At 37.0% G+C, this 24388-nt stretch overlaps 1 protein-coding gene across 1 annotated transcript; it reads right to left on the minus strand.

Moving 5' to 3' along the window:
• Positions 1 to 305: 305 nt before the first annotated feature.
• LOC5572735 (GTP-binding protein SAR1) lies at positions 306 to 23992 on the minus strand. The gene is made up of 6 exons (XM_001660507.2): positions 23787 to 23992; positions 11526 to 11646; positions 11345 to 11464; positions 11212 to 11277; positions 1272 to 1507; positions 306 to 1181 (listed from the first exon to the last, which is right to left on the minus strand). Exons 2-6 carry the CDS (start codon positions 11566 to 11568, stop codon positions 1065 to 1067), a joined length of 582 nt encoding a protein of 193 aa, XP_001660557.1. The 5' UTR covers positions 11569 to 11646; positions 23787 to 23992; the 3' UTR covers positions 306 to 1064.
• Positions 23993 to 24388: the final 396 nt, after the last annotated feature.

Here is a 24388-nt window from a genome sequence, read left to right on the forward strand (position 1 = left end):
GGGCAGTATTAGAGCCCTTGGAAATTTGGCAAGGTAGTCCTAATAGGGTAATAGACTTTATAAAACGAGTTGTGCCCAGTTGGGACAGTGTGACACATCAACCAATGTCTATCACATCTCAATTGTGAAAGTATGTTTGATGAGCACCAAATAAAATATGGACCACAATATTCCTAAATAATGGAACCAGTGGTTAAAAGGCTCTACAGATGAGGAAAAAAAATACATTAACTGACCTTATCTGAGTACTTACAGTAACAGTGGGCTACGTTTCGGATCATTAAACTCACCTATTTCCCCGAAGGTTTTGTGTTTTTATGGTTTTATATCTAAAAATTCTGGAGTTTCATTACTGATTGGTAGATAACATAATGCCTGATTCTGCCCACAAATCTGATCTGTTTTGCAGCCCCTTGTAAGCTTGCTGTGAGGCTGTAAGTTTCTTGCTATGTCTTTTTTCATCAATGGTAGTAAGATTGGAAGTAGGGCGAACTAAATGCCAACTATTCATCTGGGGAAACAGAACAATAACGTATTGTTCGATACCAAACTTTAAAAAGTACCACGAGTTGAGAACAAAAAAAAATAAACATACAAACAGTTAAAGGCTCAGCTATGGATTTGTGTAGTAGATTATGTCCCAATCTAGCAGTGTTTTTGAGACAATGTAAAACTCATCTGACCGCGACTTTCATCCCGTTGACTGTCTGATGCTATGCACTTGTGTATGTCTGTGTGTATGTGTTTGTGTGTGGCTTTGAATGGTTGACGTACGGTGTGAAACAGTAGTTCATGCTCAATTTGTTTCAACTATTTTTTTCTTTTATTAAATATCACGCGTCCCTAAATACTTCTTAGACCCATTGCCCGGAAAACTCTCACGTTTATCCTAAATTCTGTTGCAATAAAGAAGATTGCGACAGTGTTATCTCATGCGCCATTTATAGTATGTGTGTGTCGTGTAGTTTATCGCCAATCGTTGGTTGTTTCCGCTTTGCTGCTATTGTTCCTAGTTTGTCAATTGTTTTACATCTCTAGCGCGCACAAAACTCTGTACTCTCCTATTAGTCGATGTACTGAGCAAGCCAGCGGAAACCCTCTCCGTAGCCCTGCCGTTTCAGTACTGAACACATGAACAGCTCCAAGGGACGTCCAGGAAGTTCGTTACGCGCTACCTTACCCTGCAATACCGAGCAAACAAACAGTCAATTAGTTTGCATTACCGTTTTTTTTGTTTTACCGTTTTTTTTTGTTTCAGTTACAAAACTTACCTTTCCGGTGGTCAATTGGTACAGGGCAAAGTGATTCCTAAGTTCGTCCTCGCTAGCTGCGCCTGGTTTGTCGATTTTGTTGCCCAGGATGAGCACGGGGCAGTTGGACAGGGCTTCGTCGGTTAGCAATGAGTCCAGTTCGTTTTTGCTCTCGGCGAAACGGCTGCGGTCCCAGGCGTCGATCAGGAACACGATCGCATCCACCGCCGGGAAGTAATCCTTCCAAACTCGACGGGCTGGAATAGAATTTAACATCAATTCAACCGCCAAAATTATTATTATAAAATTTAAATGGGAGGTTCTAATGTACAAGTCGGTCTCGATTATCCGGAGTATCGATTTTTTTTCACTCCGGATAATCGAATCCTCCAAATAAACGAATCACTAAAAAATTGAAATGTTCGATAAAAGAACTTAAATATTATCTTTATGTTGGTTTTTTATGTATGTGATGCGGAGGCGTAGCTAGAAATTTCTTCTAGGAACAATCCAACAAGTCTTCACAAGAAAAAAAATTTTTTTTGACCAGCATACACAAAAAAAAACAACTTTTCCAGCCCCCTTTTCTTAACCCCTCTAGCGTCAGCTTAATTTTTTACCGCTAAAAAAATATTCAAATCGCGATAACTTTTTTGTTTCACGATATTTTTGCACCATTTTTTCACAGGTTTTCAAAAACCTCTTCTAGTTTTAGAATATGTATCAATATTGATAATTGGTCATCTGGATCCGCAGATATTCCAAAATTCCTTGGGGGACCGACGCGTTGCCATAACCCAAGATATCTCAGGCTACATAGTATTCGGATATTCACTCCTCGAAATGATACATGAATGCGAGTATGTTGTGAAAAAATTAAGCAATTTGGTGTAGCCGTCTTTGAGTAATGAGCATTTATGTTTCTGGTAGCACACTGGACAAATAAAGATCTTGAAAACTCTAAAAAACTTCATTTCGTAATTTTTAGATTTCTCCAAGAATACTGAACCTTGTATGATTTTTTTCAGAGTAGCTCCTTATTACCTGGCATTGTAAAGCATGCATTTTTATTTATTTTTTTTGATAAATTGACCAAAAACAAAATGGCCGCCAAATACATTTTATATGGAGAATGTCGGTCCCCCAAGGAACATCGGAATATCTTCACAACTAGATCACCAATGATTAATATTGACCCGGATTCTTAAACTAGAAGAGGTTTTTGTGGCCTTGTAAAAAAAATGGTGTAAAAATAAAGAGAAACAAAAAAGTTATCGCGATTTGAATATTTTTTACGGAAAAACATGAAGCTGCCGGTAGAGGGGTTAAATACCTTCAAAACTGCAAAACCATTCATATTGTGTATTCTATTGCAATACCAAATTATTTCAGATTATGCATAAAAATTGAAAAACAAGGACATCGAAAAACAAGTTTCGGATAATCGAATCTAAAATTCCGGATAATCGAATCCCGGAAAATCTAGTCCCCGGATAATCGAGTCCGACTTGTATAAGAATCAAAGAACTCGGAACAGTTGAAAATGCGGAATATACACTCAGGCAAATGGACTATCGATAAACATAGGAACCATAGGAAAATTCGCCACAAGAAATCGAGTTAAAATTCATAAATTTGCCTTATGACTGTACGTGCCATAAATTATTTTGTTCGTTTGACTTTTACTGTGCGCCGTGTGTTGGTGCTGTCTCGCTCTCTCTCACGGGCAACTTGAAAACAGGGCGCACAGTAAAAGTCAAACGTTTTATAGCATGCATAGGCTCATGAGCCTCTGTAGAGTAAAGTGGGGCAAGAGTTTCTTTTTAAGATTTCTAGCTCAAATCAAATCAAAACTCAGAAATGTCATGGTGGTTTTAATGCTATTCAAGTAAGAAACTTTTACTCCAAATATCATAAAAATCGATTGAGATTTGGAAAAGTTATGGCAATTTGTTGTTTTTCGAAGTAAATATTGTAACATTTGGTCAAACTTTCGATGCATGGAACCAAATGAAGATAAAATAATTTTCAAAATTTTATATAAGGGCGTTTCTAGGCCTATCATAAGGATACTTTGACGTGTATTAGTTTTTCCATAAATAGTTGGAATCAATTTTTGGCCCATAGCGGGGCAAAAGTTCGACCCATGCCTAAACCCAGTGTTGACTAGACTCATTTCCCCGAAATTCAAATTGTGAAGCCATGAACTGTTATAACTGTGCGTTGTATTCCTGAGATGGAGGGGGAGGTGGTTGGGCTTGAGTGTTGCACATGGGATCCGACAGTTTCGATCTCGGTGGACCGCAATTCAAGTTTCGGTGAAATGATTCGCACTCACTCACTCACTCATTTCATTTCACCGAAACTTGAATTGTGGCTCTCTGGGATCAAAATTGATCGATTTTGTGTGCAGTACTCAAGCTTAACCATCTGCTTTTCTATCTTAGGAGGATAGAGCATGGTTTTAGTAGTTCGTGTAGATTTTCAAATTTCCTGAAATCTACATATTATCTTCAAATTTAGCGAAATTTGCCTGATCGTGCGAAAAATGTCACAAAAATTTTACATTTTCACTTAGTTTAGCGAAAAACTGCTATTTTTTGGGTGTATTACAATTAACCCTGTTTTGGGCATTTTTTGATGAAAATTTAGTGTGTATTTTTCGGCAAACATAAGTTTACGGCTGGTATAAAGTATGCCTGGCATAAAAGTATTGATATTTTGTGTTTTAGCCAACGAACTTTTGCCCCACACTAGATTCGAACTTTTGCCCCACCGGTGGGCAAAAGTTCGTTTAAGACAATCAATTTTAAAACTGTTATAACTAAAAATGGGTAAATATTCTGACACAAGTTTGTTCAGTAAAATTATAGCCAATATGTTGAAGGTTCGCTGTATGGTATTTGTTTTGTTTCATCTGCTATTGTTTTCCTGGAAAATTTGATTATACCACTGAGGTCGAACTTTTGCCCCACCTTACTCTACGTGCCATAAAATCTTTTGTTCTTTTGACTTTTACTGTGCGCCGTGTGTAACCGCGGACTTTACTACTAGGCCTAAGGAGGCCTCATTATATCACCCTAAATTAGGATACTTTTGACCGCCTATCCCCACCCCTCCTTGTCAAACGTCTTTTGTAAAAGATCTGCGAAGATTTTTTCAAGCTTGTCACGCACTGTCTTCCTTAGCCGTGTGGTTAGAGTCCGCGACTACAAAGTAAAGCCATGCTAAAGGTGTCTGGGTTCGAATCCCAGTCGGTTCAGGATCTTTTCCTAATGGAAATTTCCTTAAATTCCCTGGGCAACTTTGGCAAAGAAAGCTCTCAGTTAATAACTGTGGAAGTGCTCATAAGAACTCTAAGCTAAGAAGCAGGCTTTGTCCCAGTGAGAAGAAGAAGCACTGCCTGAACCCCCCCCCCCCTTGTAGCGTGGCATGATTTACGTGTGACCCCTATGAAGTATCTAGTCTGAGAACAACAAGGTATGTATACCAGATACCAAATTGCAAAAACTATATTTCCATACTAGGAGGGGGTCTCCAATATTGAAACCCTCACTCTCTTTGTACCCCTCCTTTCTAGCACCAATGCATATAATATCACATGTTAAGCATTATAGAGTTATTTTTGACATTTCAAATCCATCACAGCAAGCGTAAATCGCTACCGCACCGTCATATGACCTCAAATTACACCAGCGCGATAGGAAACGGTCTACAAAATCGCAAAAAACTTTTGATCAAGAAAACATACACCTCTGATTTTTTTTCATATTTTGTGTAAAACTAGCTCAGCTTTTCAGTGATGAAAAGACTTTTGAAATCGATGGTTGCGAATATTATGAAAGTTCAGTTTTCCGATAAAATTAAACTGCCGTGAATCGCAAGTCAGTCCCATCTGCTTTTTCATCAAAATTGAGTTGAGTTTAGTTTTCAACATATCTTCCAATGCTCTTTTAGCTGCTCCAATGAGATAATGATATTTGTTCAGAAAAAGTAGGAAAAAACAGCAAGTCAAATTGTCCCATAATGAAAAGTAATTGCATATCAGTCCCACTACAGATTTCCACACCGTGTAACACTAAAATGAAACGTGTTTTGATCATCCTGATATTTTTCTTAGAAAGATACCATAGTGAACAGCAAATTATAAAAGTTTCATTAAGTTTTGAGCATGTTCCAATCTTCTGGAATTTGTGGAATATTCGTATGGAAAACGAGTTTGGAAACTTTACGCCCTATTTTCTCAATGCCTACTTTTACAGATGGGACTGACTTGCGATTCACGGCAATATGACCGCCAAATATTTTTATTTTTGCATATGAAGCTCCTATGTTTTTTTTCTTTCTAAAACCATGTTATTGTAAAGGAGTTGTCGAAAAGAATTTCGAGTTATGCCAGTTTGAGTGAGGCAAGAATTTTCAAAAATCGAGGGGTCCTCAATAACTGTTTTGATTATAACTAATGTTTTCCGACTGTGCCACTGGGCGTTGCATAGTCCGTTGTCTAGTGTTAACGTGTAGTGTCTTTAAAAAAAAAAAAAAAAATCCACTGGATTGAAGCATCGCTAAGCTTGAACCCAGTCGAAATGACAGTTAGTGTAAGATTTCACAGCAGAATGAAAGAGAAGTAGATAGAAAATATCTATTAATGCATAAGCTTTAGTAATTCTGTGACTATTTTTATTTCTGAGCATGTACAGTCCAAGTACCGCACAACGCAGAAGAGTATGATGTACGATGGAGTGGTAATACTGGATAAAGCATATTTTCAACATGAAGCCTTTCAGGAATTTATTCGTACAAATCAGGGATGCAGAAACTTTCAAAGATTGTTTGATTGATTTGCGTCTTATTGTTGCATTAACTTTGTTTATAAGAAGAGCTTTTGATCTCTTGAATCTTAAAACAAAAAAACTGCATAGGGATTTTGATAGAATTCTTTGATTTTTTTAGACCCAAACATGAAACATCTTTACCATAATTTAGCGATGTTTTTTATACGAAATGTTTTTGTGGGGTAGGTAATTGCGGCAAGCGTTATGGGCTAGTTTGACTAGAAATTTTTAAAACATTCTCTGATTTGAATTTATTTTTAGGAATTTCTGTAAAAGAAACCTCAGGAACTATTCCACATTTTTTTTTTTTTTCAAAAAAGTTATCCGAAATTTACTCCAGGAATATTCTTCTCCTTTACTTTATTTGAGTCCTTAGCAGTTTTTTGTAGTTATACCGGTTTAACGATTATTTGTATTACACTTGCTTACATTTTCATAAGAGATTTTTCCTTCTTCTGATTATAGGCTGTTCTTTCAAAACTTGCTTTTCTCATAATTATTGCCATTGAAATTTATGACGCGTTCATCAAGAACCTTCTTAAAAACACATTTTTTTTTCTTCTAAAGTGAATCTCTAAAGTGAATACTAACGTGATATACGATAACATATTTATTAGAGATGCCATAAAAAGTATATTCAATTTAGCACTGTCACACCGGTTATTTCTCAAAGGCAGTTATCTCTTTATCAATGATGAATTGTACTTCTTTAAGCATGAGTTGTCCTATGCAATGTATCTTCGGAACTCATTGGTAACACGCATACTTTAGTTAACTCTTTTTTTTTTCGATCAAACGTCATTCGGCCATATTACCTGGAATGTCCAGTGCTCAGAGTCCCAGTGAGGACGTAATGCCAAGAAGACGAAGTATCAGGAAGAGCTCTTAATAGATTTTCTGGAATTATTCGTGGCGGATTTTTGAATAAATTCCGGGAAAAACTTGTGGTTTAATTTTTGAAGCAAACCCTATGGAAATGGTTTGGAGAATAACTGATAAAATGGGCGTAGAAACTCTTGGAAGAATTCTTATTGGGGTTCCTGGAAAAATACCTAAACGAATTTATTCGAAAAGCTGTGATTACCCTTTGAGGATTTTCTTGGAACCTTTGGGAAATCTGCAATCTTCAAGAGTACCGTAATTTCGGGTGAAATTGATCATTTTTCACGGGTTTCCTAGTCTGTTTTCTATAATGTTAACAATGCCAAACCACTAAATGCAGGAAAACAAGTACGAAGGTGAGCCTCATCGACTTATGTACCGACATTTTCTAACAAATGTTATTTTAGTGTTAACAAATACCTCTAAAATAAACAATCAGAGGATCTCATTTCGGGGTGAAATTGATCACTTGTCAATGCCATTGTTGTTAGCTTCCAAAACAACTCTATATGATAAATTTGAGCTCCCTGAATCCGAATATGCTTGTAAAATTCTTAACAATGCAATATTTATATAAATAACGAATACCGGGTACCCCCGTTGGTTTGACCACTTTTAATTTGAACACTTTTTAATTTGAACCCCGCTAATTTGCACATCGTTCAAATTAAAAATGGTTCAAACGTCAAAAATCACATGGCACATAGAGTGAACTGTCAAGCACAGCTGATAATGAGATTGTTTACTATTCTGATGAAACCTCTAAAAACAACTAAATATGAGCATTACTGTACATAAAGGTTACAAATTTTATCAAAAAGAAGTTGCGTTAATGTGAATGTTCTCTTTGCGGAAAGTGACCCAATAGGATAACGTACAAAAAGCAAGAATTGAATCCAGCTTCGGAAGCAGTAGACTATGAGAAACAGTACTTTACAATGAAAGCAGTTTGCTCTTATGAAATGGATTAATCTTGTATTTTGACTTTAATATTAATCACAGAAAATCGTTAGCGGTCGCGCATACGTTCGCCTCAATCTCGTTTACACAAGCAAGTCTTTCGAATGATAGGGTAAATATTCACTTCGGCATCTCCACGATTCCCCCTGCTGAATTGAATTTAATGTGCAAAGAATAGGAGTCGGCTCCCTACATATAGTCTCTACACGAGGTCGCTTGTCTTGTTGTATTACCGTGAACCATGATCCATAGTGGCCATTACCTCACAGAGGAACAAGATTGCCATTCTAGATGTTTAGAATTTTTGCTACGTTTTCTTTCATTTACTGGTAGTAAGTACAATTAATTCGATTTTTACGTAAATACATTGACGGGTTTTCAAAGTTTATTTGAGCATTTATTAGAATAAAAACATTACCAATAACAATTCCGACCAGGGACAGTCATAACAATATTGACTCAACATTATCTACGCCGTTTCCACTCCAACTCGATCAGCTTGGTTTTCACACTATTCAATCTTGTGACTTCCAGTACGTCCCCTTTTTCTTCCATAAAATTGATGAGATAATCCACACTTTCGATTGCCTTGTCGTGTTTTTCACGATCTTCATTACATTCCACAATTTGAATGGCACTTCCAGTAATCGTGTCATGTTGTTCAATCTCACTTGTAGAATCATGTAAATCCGGAGAGGAATTATCACTGGAATCAGCATGACGGTTAATAATGTAATCCACGATCTCTTGATCTGTATACAGATCGCAATCTCCAGTAATTTTGCAGCCATTCAAATCATAGACACTATCATCCAGCCATTGCTTCACTTCATCGGAAGATTGATGTTCTTCTAAAGCGTTAGTAAAAGAAGCCACTAAGGCTAAAACATCAGCATCAAGAGAGTCGTCTTCGTCGCTATCCAAGATAAACTGTGGATACTCGTCGATCAACTTTTTCCATGATCCTTCAATAGTTTTGCTGGATATTTCCTCCCACGATTGGTGAAGCCAGTTGATTACTTCACGCAATGAAATTTTCTTCAACTTCTCTTCGAAATCCAAATCGTCGTTAGTCAAAAGTAAGTGCAACATTAGCTTCTTTTTATAACGTTTCTTGACCGCATTGAGGACTCCCTGATCCATGGGTTGGCCGATTGACGTGACATTTGGAGGTAGATATACAACTTTTATCTCACCATGCTCAAGAGTATCACCACCATCGTGGTGTGCCGAACAGTTGTCAAGCAAAAGTAAAGCACGCGGTTCGCGGTTATTGATTCTTGCAAATGCTTCAACTGAAGGCACGAATTGATCAAAGAACCACTCCCTGAAAAGTACCCTGTTCATCCATGCTTTCTTCGAACTTTTATAGTAAACCGGAAGCAACGAGTTGTCCTTAGGCAGGCTCCTCGGATTTTCAGCAGTTCCCAAAAGCATCAGTGGCAACTTGTTTGATCCGTCGATGTTGCAACATGGCATGAAAGTGACGCGGGATTTTATCACTTTCCTCCCTTCCGCTATGTCTTCATCGTGCAATGTCAGCGTTCGAGATGGTAATAGTTTGAAAAACAGTCCTGACTCGTCAGCGTTATATATCTCATGTTTCTCGTATCCCTTCGACAAAATGATCTGCATTAGGTGGTCTTTGAAGGAAGTGAATGCTTCTTCATCTCCGGAAGCTTTTTCACCCGAGACAGTAAGCATGCGCAAGCCATAACGTTTACGGAACCTATCATACCACCCATTTGTAGCGGTGAACGTCACATCTTTCGGATATTTCTGCTTTTCCTGGAACATCGAGAATAGCAGCTCCGCTTTGGCTTTTACTGCGTCTGGCGTAATTGTGTGCTTTTTATTTCTCTCCTGCAGCATCCACACGAACAGAGCTTCCTCCAAATCGACAAATCTTGCTGTTTTGGTAGTGCGCCTACCAGAGACTCCGCTTTCTCTATACCGGCTTTCAGTTGTTCTGATCGAGTCCCTATTGCGGGAAATGTACAATACTGTAGACTTGCAGACGTTGAACCTACGAGCAATTTCTTCAAGGGAAGTTTTTCCTACATCCAGTTGCTCGATCACTTCCAGCTTCTGCTCCAACGTAAGTGTAACATGCTTTCTTTTTTTGTTCACAGCAGTCCCTACATTTTCCTTGTTTTCACCGGAAAGCAACCTACAATTTAAGTTGAGATGAAGATAAATCATGCACTATATTAGAATTTATGAAATTACTTGCCTTTTCTTGCCTTTTTCCGCTTCCATTATAACTTTTACAACAAACTAAATAATCAACAAGTTTATGACGACGGTGAGTTCTTTTTTTTCAAAACAATAACAAAGAATACGGTTCCCAGAAAACAACAATATTGAGATGTACAGGGTTACCAGTTGTTCAAATTAAAAATGAACCCCGTTAATTTGCATGAGTAACCGTTCAAATTAACGGGGGTGCACGGTAGTTAAATTCTAAGAATGACGCGGAAAACGCCTAAATGTATGCAATTTCCTAAGGAATTCAATGATATCTAACAGAAATTCAATTATTTCAACCATATGAGCTAATTGGTACGAGTTTTGGCGATGAAATCTGGTTTAGGGATATATCTCAAGCATCCTCACAAAATTTCAGGTTTATACCATGTTCAAATCCTTGCTTATAAATAGAAGTTCATAGCTGTTTGTCAATACTGCACCGTGCATGATTTTGAAATTTTACGTTATTTTCATAGTAATAAACATTCTTTAACGCAAAAAAAACTTCACAACACACAATTCTACAATAGTTACGACAAGCAACGTTCATTTACTGCAGCTTACATTGATATTTGTGCTCCATTACGAATAAATAAAATCGTGTGATACGATGATCAATTTCACCCTTCTGATCAATTACACCCGATTTTACGGTATCAAATGTAGAAATCGGTGGTAGAATAAAAAATGTGAAGAAATTCCTGAAAGTATTCCAGAAGAAATTTCTGTGGAAATTACTCCAACTTTTCAGAAGCATTTCCTCGAGGTATCAGAGAAAAAAAAACCTGGGAAACCAGAATAGTTGCGAAAGAATCTCTGGAAATATCACTGAAGACTCCAGAACTTTGCACCAGGAGTCACTCACAAGGAGAAAAAAGATGGCAGTGATTGTAGAAAGAACCAAGAATATGTTTCCCGCTAATTCACTGGCGGATTCTGTAGCAAGAAGATCCGTGGGTTCTTAGACTGCCACGTTGGGATGTTATATCGAAAAATAGAAAAATAATATTTTGTAATTGTGTTATAATACATACCTTGCGTGTGTCCACCCAAATCGAATGTGGTGAAACGCATATTGCCAATGGACAGCTCCTCGGACGCTAAAATAATCATTAGAATCATTATTTATTCACTTACTCGAGCAATACCAATCAGTGCGAAACTCACTAGGATGTAACGTCGGAACGTGCTGTGCCAGTCTGTCGTCCTTGAGCATGTGCAGCAATGTCGTTTTGCCGGCATTATCCAGACCTAAGAATAACAGTTTGCCGGATTTCTTCCATAGGCCTTGGAGAAAAAATGACATCGATTAAAACAAATCTATTGTTTGGACCGAACAAAAACTTACCCAAGTATCCCAGGACACCGGTGAACCAATCCCAAATGAACATATTTGCGCCGCTGATTTGATTTTAAAATCCACAAGATAAGGCTCGTCTCGAGCAACAAGAGAAACACGACGCTTTGAACTGTAATGAGTTAGAATAGAAAGGGAATATAATTTTAACAGCTACTCTATTATTATTTATTATAGAGGTTTTAACTTATGTCATTCGCCTCTGAGATTCTTAAAATCCTGGATAAATCTTTGAAGGTCTTGCTGAAAGAGTTTCTGAAGTATTTTTAAAAGAAATTCCTGAAAAAAAACTCTTGGGCATATTTCAAAGTATTCTTGGGCACATTATTGAACATATTATTAAAATTATACTCAATGGAATGCTAAGAAGAGCTCCGGAGAAAATAGCTTTTGGCGATTTAAAAGTAATTCTTGATTCTTGGAGTAGTTATTGGTAAAGTAAACGAAAGAGTCCTAGAAAGGTTGTCCGACATTTGGCGGTAAACCATTTCGCGGTCAACCAATTCGTGGTGTACCATTTCGCGGTAAGTATCATTTTGCAGTTTACCTTTTCGCGGTATGCCATTTTGCGGCCTATACCATTTCGCGGATACCGCTTTTCTTAGATTATAGGATATAAAATTCAATTCTCCATAACTCGATACTGAAAAGACCATCGAGTTAGGGAGCTATCGAGTCAAAAAACACAAAACCAGTATGACTGCGATCCATCGCAGCTAGTAATGAAAACCAGCATTTACTATGGTTTTCAAACTCGATTATTATTATTATCTATATTAACGAGATTTGCAGCCCGAGGCTCGCTCATCTCGGATCTAACTCAATGTCGAGTAAGAGAGAGTTGATTGCATTTTGAATGGTGATCAGCAATTATACCAATTGACCAAATTACGAACTTAAAATTAATCATCGCTGATATGTAGGGTGTGTTTTGGCCCAATGCAGAATCCTACTATTTTTTTCACTGACTATTTTACTTTATGCAAGTCCTTAGCAGCTTTTTGTAGCCGGTATAACTACGGTATTAACGATTACACAGCGTAACAAAAATGACATTTTTGCGTGTCTCAAGGAGCTAATTATGTGTCTCTAGTAGATTTGGGGTGGCTGAATCGTCCCCTTGATGCTACAACTAGATAACTCGAAGTTTGAAAATTTTGACTTCAATATGTCAAAACATCATTCTTTATTAGATCTTCAAAATATCCACGGCTCACAAGCGTATGATGGAAAATACACAAGTTAAAGTTTACTCTTCAATCACATTCTCTGCGATCACGTAGTAAAACGGTCATATTTTCAATGTCGCGCATCTTAAAATTTTGATTTTCGAGTTATTCAGTTGTAGCATTAAGGGGACGATATGTTCCAGCACGTCACCATTTTTAGCTACAGATTCCCAAAGTTGTGAAAAACACTGGTTTCATTGATGTTTACATAAAATTTAAACAATCATTTATCAGAAATATTTTGATATAATTTACCAAGCTTACAATATAGGACTTGAAATTTCATTTCAGATATGATTTGATTGAAATTGCACGATTAAATTGAGGTTAAATAGTTGTTTTTAATATGCTTGCAGTCTCCATACCAAATTTTTCGTTTCTCTTATATGGTAAAATACAATAGTTTTCTAAACCAACAATAAATAACTATTGAGCATCGCAAGTATTATGAACTTTGTTGATAAGTATTGTTATACACATGAAGTTTGAGTTCTGAGGCAAATTAAGCAAATAAATTGCCATACAAGCTGGAAAACTTGCATGCAAGTTGGGTGAAAGAGTCAAGTTTAGCATTTTCAACAGCCAACATCTCAAAAACTAGACGTGCTATGATATTTCTGTAAATGGCAATGAATCCAGCAACCCTTAACTAAGTAAATAGCGATATTTTGGTGCTTGAGACAAAATCGTGTTCCGCAGTGTTATTTGTATTACACTTGCTTACATTTTTATAAGAGATTTTTCCTTCTTCTGATTATAGGCTGTTCTTTCAAAACTTGCTTTTCTCATAATTATTGCCATTGAAATTTATGACGCGTTCATCAAGAGCCTTCTTGAAAACACATTTTTTTTTCTTCTATCTCTAAAGTGAATACTATCGTTATGTACGATAACATTTTTATTAGAGATTTCGCCTTCTGTCATAAAAAGTATATTCTTTCCATTTAGCACTGTCACACCGGTTATTTTTCAAAGGCAGTTATCTCTTTATCAATGATGAATTGTCCTTCTTTAAGCATGAGTTGTCCTATGCAATGTATCTTCGGAACTCATTGGTAACACGCATACTTTAGTTTACTATTTTTTTTTCGATCAAACGGCATTCATCCAATTGACCCTTTCGGTCAAACGTCATTCGGCCATATGACCCGGAACTACATATGGTGCAGAACCACATAATTCACTTTGGCATGGGGGGGTTTCTCTCGGCCACATTGTCTGAAACTTTGCAATAAGAAGTGCATAAGTACGACGCTTATTGTGGCCAAATATTAGCTTCGTAGCTTTCAAAAAAACCCCACTGCCGAAGTGAATCAAAAGTGCCAAGAACAGGATCCGGCTCCCTATATGTATATGTTTCTGCTCATTTCACTGTTAAATTTTAACTACTAACATTTAAGGTGAAGATGAATCGAAGCCAAACTTAAAATTTTCAAGAGCGCAAATCTGGAGAACCGAAATTAACGAACGGCGAAATTAACATCAAAGTTTGTATCGAGAAAGAGAATATCAATTGCGCCTTTATGTTTTTCTCACTTATTTCGTGAAAAACATTATTTTTAAAGAACAGCTTCGCATTATATGATTGTTATTTATCAAATAAACGGTTAGGTGAATAAAATTAAATGTGTTTACATTTGTCAGTTAGGCCGTAATTCTGGTACTGTATTGGTATGTCCTTCATATTTTCTCATATCGAATCCAACCCCCGAGATAAACTAGCCCAGGACTAAAAATCTCGTTAAAAGACAGAAAAAAGTGATTGCATGTCAGTGCAATGGGCACTTTATTTTGCCGGTGGCTGTAATATAGAAGACATTATAATATTCAGCTAAATGTTTTGTAGAACAGAAATGTTATTTTAGGAGTGCCAAATATTGAGGTATAGGGTATCCGTCCTATTATGGAAGACCTAAGTACGGTGTTGAAATTTAAATTGTATTTCAGTGTCCAAAATCTAAATAGAGTAAAGTGGGGCAAAAGTTAGAGTGGGGCAAGAGTTTCTTTTCAAGATTTCTAGCTCAGCTCAAAACAAAACTTATAAATGTCATGTTGGTCGAATGCTATTCAAGTGAGCATGAGCATGATTGATTGCCCACAGATGCTAGTCCGTTTTTGCAAGAACAGCTGGGTCTACCCCGTTTGGCATAATGCCATATGGCATAATGCCGTTTGGCATACAGTCGTTTGGCATAATAGCTGTTTGGCATAATGCCATTTGGCATAACGGTCGTTTGGCATAATCGCCATTTGGCATAATAGCCGTTTGGCATAATTGTAAATAGCATTGCATTTAATCAAATTCGTTCCATTAGGCAAAGGAGGTTTTAATAAACTGCTCGTGATCGCACATTCTGCTGTCAGTTATTAATAGGACATACATAAAATCTTCATTTTGAAAAGGAAACCAACATATAATGAAGCTCTTTTATAATTGCATCATACATGACTTCCGGGGCCATTATGTACGAGATATTATAGCGCATTTTTTTAACAAATTGTGTCCAACGCCTGAGTTATGTCATGTTATTTGAAAAAAGAAGGAACATAATGTTTTATGACGCATCTTATGGTCCTGGATATTACTATACCATTGCAGAATTTTCTTTTTCAAATTATGCCAAACGACCATTATGCCAAACGACTATTATGCCAAACAACTGTTATGCCAAACGACTATTATGCCAAACGGCTTTATGCCAAACGGCTTTATGCCAAACGGCATTATGCCATACGGGGTAGACCCCTGTGTGTATATTGACCATTCTACATATTAGGCGAATTTAGAATGTAGAGAACTGCAGTAATTTCAAATCTTTCCAAACAGTTATCTGTCAGAGATAAGACTTGATTAGGTATGACAATGGTCAAAAAATAGCTTTTTTAAGATTTCTTTTATCATTTTTTACACGACAAACATTAGCTTAAAATAAGGTTACTATGTTAGATTTCTGATTTCAGTAAAAAAACGAAAGAATACTTGAACGTTGGTAAACAAACTCGTGTTAGAATTCTTAGCAAAATTCTTGTACACGAGGAACTTACTGGCAAGATTTTGAAGTAGGGATGCAAAATGAATTACTTGAAGCATTTCTTAACAAAGCTGTGGAATAAATCGAAGGAAAATGTTTGGTTGTAGACAAAATTATGGTGAAAATCGAGAATAAATTTCAGAACATTTTGAAACTAATCTTGACAGAATTCAAATTTCAAAAACAAACGAAATATAGAAACTCATGCTAAATTTGTAGCAGAATTTCTGTAAAATAAAGAATCCAAATAAACAATAATTGCAGAACACAATGGATTTTAAACGAAATCGAGAAAAAAAAACAAATTAGATGAATGTCGTGCATAAAGAATTAGAATTTTATAAGAATTTCAACTGAACATTTCAATAAATGAATTATTGAAAAAAAATCACATCACTCAGTGGCGACCCGTAAACTGCCCATAAAGGCATAACTGTCCCATATGGAAAAAGTAGGCATTGAGAAAATAGCGCTCAAAGTTTAAAGTTTGTCTTTTCATACAAATTCTCATAATTTTCTAGTACATTTTTACATGCCATATTCTCATTGATATACCGCATAGATTACTTATCTTGCTTCTATTTATCAGCCAAAAATATAAACTTGAACACAATTCACGTTATACAGTTGCTATTTGGGTTGCAAGTTCCTATAGAGACTTTTATGCATTTATTTTTCAATATGGGACTGCATCCACTTCATATTTTTTCAAAACATTTTCAAACAAAGTGTGTCAATTTTTATATGCAAAGTAAAATATATACTAAAACATGGATGATGCGACGAAAAAAGGTATTGTCTCGAAAATCAATATGGGACAGTTATGCTTTTATGGGCTGTAAACTCATGTTATCTGATCTACGACCCTGAAATGACTAATTTTGCAAATTTAAATTATAAAGTAAACAGTAAACGATAGAAAGTACATAGGGGAATTCGGGGCATAATGGACACATCAAGCAAATGCTTGTTTTAAGACCATACAATGACATTTTTTCAAATTACTCCCGGCTAGTTTTCAAGTTTGTTATAAGTACGACGTGCTACATTCATTTATGATAATAAAAATCATATCATATCATAGAAAAGTGACGTAGAAAATTAGGTCCAAAACAAGGCTAGTAAAAAGGTATCGGGGCAAAATGCATGATACTTAATGATTCCAAAATATTTAATGTCTGTCAGTCGTACCAATGTGTAAAAGGGCTCTTCCTCTATCGTAAGAGCTAAAAAGAAACTTTCAAGGTACTTTATTTTTCTCAAAAATTAGATTCTCCTACCGCCTTGCTAATATGCCAATTTGAAGCAGAGAAAAACTTAAAGTCAAATTTCAAAAGACAATTGAAGCAAAACGTAAACTTTTCTACCGTCAAACATATCAAATGCAATACAGATTTCATGCAGTGTATGAACTTTTGAAGAAATATGCATATTCTCAGAGATTGAGGGGGTGTCCATTTCGCCCCAAGTGTTCATTATGCCCCTAATCCCCCTATTCGACGTTAGAGAATAGCCACTGATAACACTAGTGATTAATTATTATCGTCCAACAATGTTCTATATTTCATTATAGAAACTTTTTTTGTTTAGTAATAGTTGACCAAAGTCGTGTAAAAAAACAGTGTCAAGGGTTAAAAAATTAATCAAAAACGTATATTATTTATTTGTTGGAATTTCTGATGTGATGTCTGAAATTATTTCCAGCAAAAATAGTAGGGGCAATGGGGGCAATATGAACATACGGGGTAATATGGGCCATCCCGGATTTTACCTCAAAAACAGTGTTTTAATGTATAGTGTCATTATGATCTGCTAGAGGATGCTTCAAATAGCCACCACAACAAAAACCGTAAGAATATTTGTTTCAACACTTGAAATATTCACAAAAATGTCCAAATTTGACTCTCGTCATAAAAAGCTTATAAGTTTGGCAGTTTTCAATTAAGGCTATACGACAATTATATTTATCGTTGTGGTAAATTTTACCAATCCATTGAAACTTCTGATAATACTGATCATTTCGTGAGCGAAATTAGATTTGTTCGTAAACAAATTGATTGGAAAATAGAATATTATTTAAAAAATTAAGGAGCGGGGCAATATGAGCCCCCTAGTTTTAAGCAAAGAAAACAGTGTTTTGAACATAAAAATGCATTGCCTAAATATACTAGTTTATTTTTTACTGCATAGTTATCTTGTTGCACCATTACAAATGGAAAACTTTGCTAGAAAATAGGTTGAACCAAGTGTTGCAATTTAGTACTAGAATTACATGGTCTGTTTACTATGTGTTATGTATCTGTAAAAAATAAGCCGATAGAATTACCAATTCAAACAAAGCTAATACAATTTCCTTTTCAATATCGTACACTTTATCATTCACTCTCGTCTATATTGTTTTAAATAAAAATCATACGATTGAATGAGGTGGCTCATACTGCCCCATATGGTTGGTGAACACGCAGGAAAACATGGTTTTCAAAAACGTTCCTATGGGGGGGTCCGTAGCCTTGAGGTTACGCTTTCGCTTCATAAGCGGAAGGTCATGGATTGAATTCCCAGCCCCTCCAAAAAATAAACCGTCCAGCCACCAGAAGACGCCGCACGGAGGACCGTGCATAGGGGAGCACATCCATCTTCCGTCAGTATCAGATGGTGACTGAGACAAATTGACCCACTTCGCAGGCAGCTAGCCTCAAACGACTCAGGAACACGGCAAAACGAACCACCGCAAAAGAGCAACGGACTATGGCTTATGGAAATCGATTGGACCAACAGCAGAGCACTCTCCTACCTGCTCGGTGTGAGAGCAAAAGAGCAGAAGAGAGTGAAAGCAAATGTAAATATAGATTAGTTAAAAATAGAACTGTATCGGTAAGGAAGATACAGATAAAACTGATTCCGGCACAGTAGTGGCCACGAGCACGGAGTGCCTTAAAAAAAAAAAAAAAAAAACGTTCTTAAAATAATTTTCAAGTTGATTTTTATTATCGACATAACATGGAAGAAAACATGTTATAGTACCGTCAAACGGGGTGACTTGCAACACATTGTAATTTACAACTAAATTTCGCTATAAAACACAAATTTCAAAAGAAAATTCGTTTCAAATCGGTTCTTCAATACATTTGACTCACAATTCAATTAAGAGTCACGATTAAAGCTGTTATCATAAATATTTTTAAACATTAAACATGATTCTTTAAAATGTCTTGAAACTGATACTTGATAAAGGTACAAAATCGTGACCTAAGAACATGAGATAGATTTAATTTACAAAAGTAATACTCTACCTGGTATTTCTATAGCTAATAAGTGATAATATGACGAATTTTATTTTACGAAATTGTAGCAACAAGTTTTTATTAAAAATCATTTTTATAAAGATGTACCTATGCGGGGTGACTTGCAACACTTTATTTCTAAGCAATTTAGAGTTTTATAAAAGTGAAAAACTTTTGTGTTAGGTCTACTTTATAATCAAAAGAGTAATTATTCACCTTTTTGATGACTTTTTAAATGACAAAATAAGTCGATACAATTTCCTGTCATCCCTTTCTGTAGGTGGGCCGGCCATTAAAAGTTCTAAAAGGAATTTAGATTTTTAGATGATGTTTAGATCATGATTTTGGTTGATTGAAGTTGAAAAGTGTTGCAAGTCACCCCGTTTGACGGTACAAGTCATTGACATTTAAACGATAGTTTTTGCTGTTTTTCTATGCATTCCATGACATTTTCACTAGGCTCATATTGCCCCGATCACCCCTACTTTCTTTTGAAGTCATGGACGAGTTTCTGACAAACTCTTTGAACTTATTTTAGTTGTTATTCCTAGCCATCTATGGCTTATCCTCCGGAGGAATTTTGATGATGTTTTTTCAAAGTCTGGTTTTGGGTTTCTTTTATAGCCGTAGATTACTCGGATCATATATTGGTCCTGGGTTTTGCCAAAATTTAATAAAATATTTCAGACAACAAATTCATCCCAATGTTGCTTTCCAAGTTTTGTCAAAATCATTTTAAACATTTTAAATGTTCTCCAAAGCTTTTCCCAGGAAATTTTTAAATTTTCCATTGGAAATGTCTACGGAATATTTACTTGAATTCTTCCAAAAGTTAGCCAGGAGGTAGTCTTAAATTTTATTATCATCAGATCACGAAAAATGTAACTTTAGTGACCATTTTCCTGAAAAAAGTGACTTTAGTGACTTTTCATTGGAAATAGTGACTTTTTAGTGACCAGGTCGAAAAAAGTGACCAAGTCACTAAAAAGTGACATGCTACCAGCCCTGTGCAGGTCAATTTGGGGATGGGAGGGAAATGTTGACGTGTTACTTGCTTTATGGAAGCCGAGGAGTCCTCTGTAATAAAATAGGCAGAGCTACACGTGAACACGTCTTTGTTGAGTGAGAACGTCGGCAAAAGAGACAGAATTTTATTTGAAAATTTCTTAGCCTACTACGTTTGAATTCAACCTATATCTAGTTAGGTTGCTAATGGCAATGTGATCGGTTGCACGCTCAACACCTCCGCTCAACCGAACAACCCCAGCTTGTTTCGCAACATTTCGAACGGACCCCGTGCCAATGCTTTGGTGAAGATGTCCGCAACTTGCTCGGATGTCGGTTTGTATATGATTCTGAAAACGCCTTCCTGGATTTTCTCTCGGATAAAGTTGTATCGGATGTCGATGTGCTTCATTCGCTTATGGTCCCTCGGTTCCTCAGCTATGCGGATACAGGACTGGTTATCCTCGAACAACGGTATCGGATGATGGAAAACAACTCCAAGCTCTTCAAGTAGATTCTTGAGCCAAATAGCGTCGCATGCAGCTTGACTCAAAGAGATGTACTCGGCCTCCGTTGATGAAAGCGATACAGTTGCTTGCTTTCGGGTCATCCACGAGACCCTTCAGATACCGCAATATACGCTTTAGATGGCACAAGTGAACATCGGTTGGTGCAGATTGGAATTTGCTGAAGAAATTTACTGCAGCGCTGATGTCCGGTCGCGAAGCCAGTGCCAAGTACGTCAAACAGCCGATGAGTTCCCTGTACGGCTTCTTCGTCACTACATCTCCTTTTTTTCTACTCTCCAATTTCAGATTTAATTCTTACGGAGTCGCTACCGGTTTGCAGTCGGACATGCCGAACCTTTGCAGCAGGTCGGCAATATACTTTGGTTGACTAATCTTCATTGTACCTCCGCTCAAATCTCGATCCACTTTCAAGCCTAGGAAGAGTTTCAACTCCCCCATATCGGACATCTCAAACTGGTTGGATAACTGTTGTTTGATCCTGTCCACCAGCTCCAATCGGTCCGAGACAATGATGATATCGTCGACGTACAGCAACAAGTAGACGACGAATCCGCTCCACCGCAAATCAAGACTAACAATTCAAAAGGCCTCAGGCCTCCAAAAAGTAAACAATGAGAAAAATGCAATCTTGTTTTGTCAAACAATGAATCAAATTTAAATTATGAATTTAAGCATTGTATGTTATTTTATCGTCCAGAAAGTCGATGGATAAACTGATTTATAGCTATGAATATTCATTACTATCATTTTAGCAAAAAATCCTGCAAAAAAACGAGTCAAAGGAAATGAGGCTTTTATTTCACCAAAAGCTGTGCAGCCCTTTTCATTTGTGCCCATAGACGCCGGCCGACGCTGATGAGGCCTGTGAGTTGACGCCTTTGTTTACTCTAAAATGTGTTGAGGCCAGCGTTGCCAACCTTCCAGATTTGTCTGGAATATTCCAGATTATTGAGGCTCCATTTTACAAAAATCTGGAAGATCCAGATAAAATTTGAAATGAATTTGTAAGGTTTTGTAAATAATTTGTAAGGTTCTCCATATACGACACAAGCGATCCAGACTTTTCCAGACAAATTTTCAAAATCTTCCAGTTTTTTTTTTAAATTGACTTGGCATCCCTGGTTGAGGCCTTCTAGTTGTGGCTTGTTTTTTCATCATCTTCTGATGTGGCCTTTCGAAAATCATTCAAAATTGATGATGATATAAGAAATTTGAAGTGTAGAAGAGTGTTAAGTGGTGAAGTAAAGTACATGGAGATCCCTACAGCAAGAAAAGATTCATGCGGTCGATTAAATATGTGATTGATTGATCCCTTCGTCATCCATGAATATTATGTGCTACGCGAGTTTGTCGTCGAGAAAATGTATGGAAATATTGGTTCAATTGAAATAATATTGCAATTGAACGTTATTTTTCATGCAATTGAAACCAAATCGTGTTTTTGTTGATAATTTGTGAAGTACATACAGGCTGACACAGGTATTATAAGGTAGTATGATACAAAATACATCAGTCTACAGGAACCCGATAATGTTCGCCGTTTAGATAACCACTGTATAAAATAATACAAGGAGCAGTCGCTCCGTAGTATAACCTGCACCTACTTAGTGAATTTGGAACGTTTTTCGCAATCTACATTGCAGTTTTGATGTTTGTTTAACAGGCCTCAACTCGGTTTCCGTCAGATATAGAAATGAGGCCTATTTAAGAAAAGGCCGCATTTGCGATGAATATCCTGGTTAGCGGAAAATGAGATGGGGCCTTTTAGAAAAATGTTATTTTTCCAACTTTTATGCATATTTTTAAATGACTATTGTATGTTTTAGTAAGAATAGGCTCTTATACACTGAAATCAGCAGAAAACCGATTTGTTTACATTTTGGACTTGAGGCCTATTCAATTGTTAGTCTTGAACTGGGACAAAGCCTGCTTCTCAGATTAGTGTTCTTATGAGCACTTCCACAGTTATTAACTGAGAGCTTTCTTTGCCGATTGACCATTTTTGCATGTGTATATCGTGCGGCAGGTACGAAGATACTCTATGCCCTGGGAATCGAGAAAATTTCCCTTACGAGAAGATCCTCGACTAGCGGGATGCGATCCCACAACCCTCAGCATGGTCATGCTGAATAGCTGCGCGTTTACCGCTACGGCTATCTGGGCCCGTATTAACTCTGATATATCTTGAAAATAAGGACAGTTCCTCAAAAATAAAAATAAAACAAATAAAAAATCGGGACATATCCTGCTTATCAGGAAGGATGATAACCCTAATTTCAAGTTCAAGAAGGCCAAGCTCCTGCACATACAGTTAACTCTCCCTTACTCGATATTCCGTATCTCGGTATCGAGTTAGAGAACCATAAAAAAAATTTCACGGCTAAAGCGAAGATCCGTTGGATCGCATTTACACTGGTTTTGCGTTCTATAATTTGATACCTCCCTGACTTGATGGTCCCTTCAATTTCGAGTTGACTGAAGTTTCTTAATTCAAAATCAATGATGTTTATTTTAAAACAAAGAAAACATCGCTATGAATCGGTTTATCACGATTTGTTGTCTGACCTTTAATCCTGCCGCGTCATTGACAAATGGGATCACAAGTAGTAAATTAAGCGCTAGTCTAGGTGCTTCAAGCCATGGTAAAGGACCTGCGCGATCACATCATAGCCAACATAGGCCGTACGCAGGCAGGTAATCCGCTAATTAAAATTACCTTATGACGTAGGTATATCGTCGCCTTTCGCAGTTATTTCCACCAAAATGCAACTCATCATTACCACCCTTGGTAATTACACATTATGTGCTTTGGTGTGCGTTGTCTGATAAGCATTACAGGGAATACCTACATCATTCTACGCGACATCTCAACCTTTGTTCCACTGATATTCCGAGGATCCTTCGATTAACAAAGGCGTTATTCTTAAACCAGTCAGTGTGACTTTCTGGGACGCATCGTAGTAGGCTCTTGCAAAACCAACGCATCGTAGTAATATATGCCACCTTTCCCCAGGCCAGCAGCCACAGCATGTAGCGATTTTCAACTCAGCAACCACTGACAAGACAAGCAGCCAAGTAGGCTGCTGACGGGAATCGCAATCAAAACTCGACAATTTAGACCCTTTTTCGTCGAAGATTTCTCCCACAGGGCGTGGATTGTTCCAGTACCTACCTAGCGTAAAATGAAGCACGCAGCGGCTAGATTCGGTTCACGATGGAATTTCCGGCAAGGAACGCGGATTAGTCGAGGATTTTCACGGAAATATCTTTCACCCTGAAGTTCCTGGTGATGATGATGGAGAGCACTCTTCTTCACACACTTTTTTCGCTTTGCGTTTCTCTTCGATGTACGTACACGACGGCTCTCTCTTTCGTTTGCGTTTTTGAAAGAAATTTTGACGTTTAGGGAGAGTTTGATGCACGCTCGCTCTCTCGATGAGAGAGTTTGACGTGGAAGCTGATCACGCTGGCGGGACCTTGCGGCAGTTGAAAGAACTAAGAACTGAACACTGAAGTAATTGTATGAATTAAATTCAGTTGTATAACCTTATGAGGCACTGCACTGTTATGATTTTATATGGCATTTTGAAGTTTACTGACCTTCCCGAATAAAAAAAATACAAAAACAATATAACGTATTGTAACAGTACCATTCAAAACATTGGAAATACTATTTCTTTCTTTATTTCTTTATACTACATCAACAGGCAAGTAGTAGCCCCAATGATGTCTTAAAATATTGCGCAGTTCCCACCTTATCCAGCTTTTTACGAG

This window comes from Aedes aegypti, chromosome 1 (assembly GCF_002204515.2).
Source record: "Aedes aegypti strain LVP_AGWG chromosome 1, AaegL5.0 Primary Assembly, whole genome shotgun sequence".
NCBI lineage: Eukaryota > Metazoa > Arthropoda > Insecta > Diptera > Culicidae > Aedes > Aedes aegypti.

What these genes read in the sequence shown, in the direction of transcription:
- LOC5572735 (XM_001660507.2), bottom strand. Translation starts at nt 11,568, where the DNA reads ATGTTCATTTGGGATTGGTTCACCGGTGTCCTGGGATACTTGG. An exon ending in CGGTGTCCTGGGATACTTGG is followed by an intron (nt 11,465 to 11,525) that starts GTAAGTTTTTGT and finishes TTTTTCTCCAAG; the next exon opens with GCCTATGGAAGAAATCCGGC. An exon ending in CGTTCCGACGTTACATCCTA is followed by an intron (nt 11,278 to 11,344) that starts GTGAGTTTCGCA and finishes TGATTATTTTAG; the next exon opens with CGTCCGAGGAGCTGTCCATT.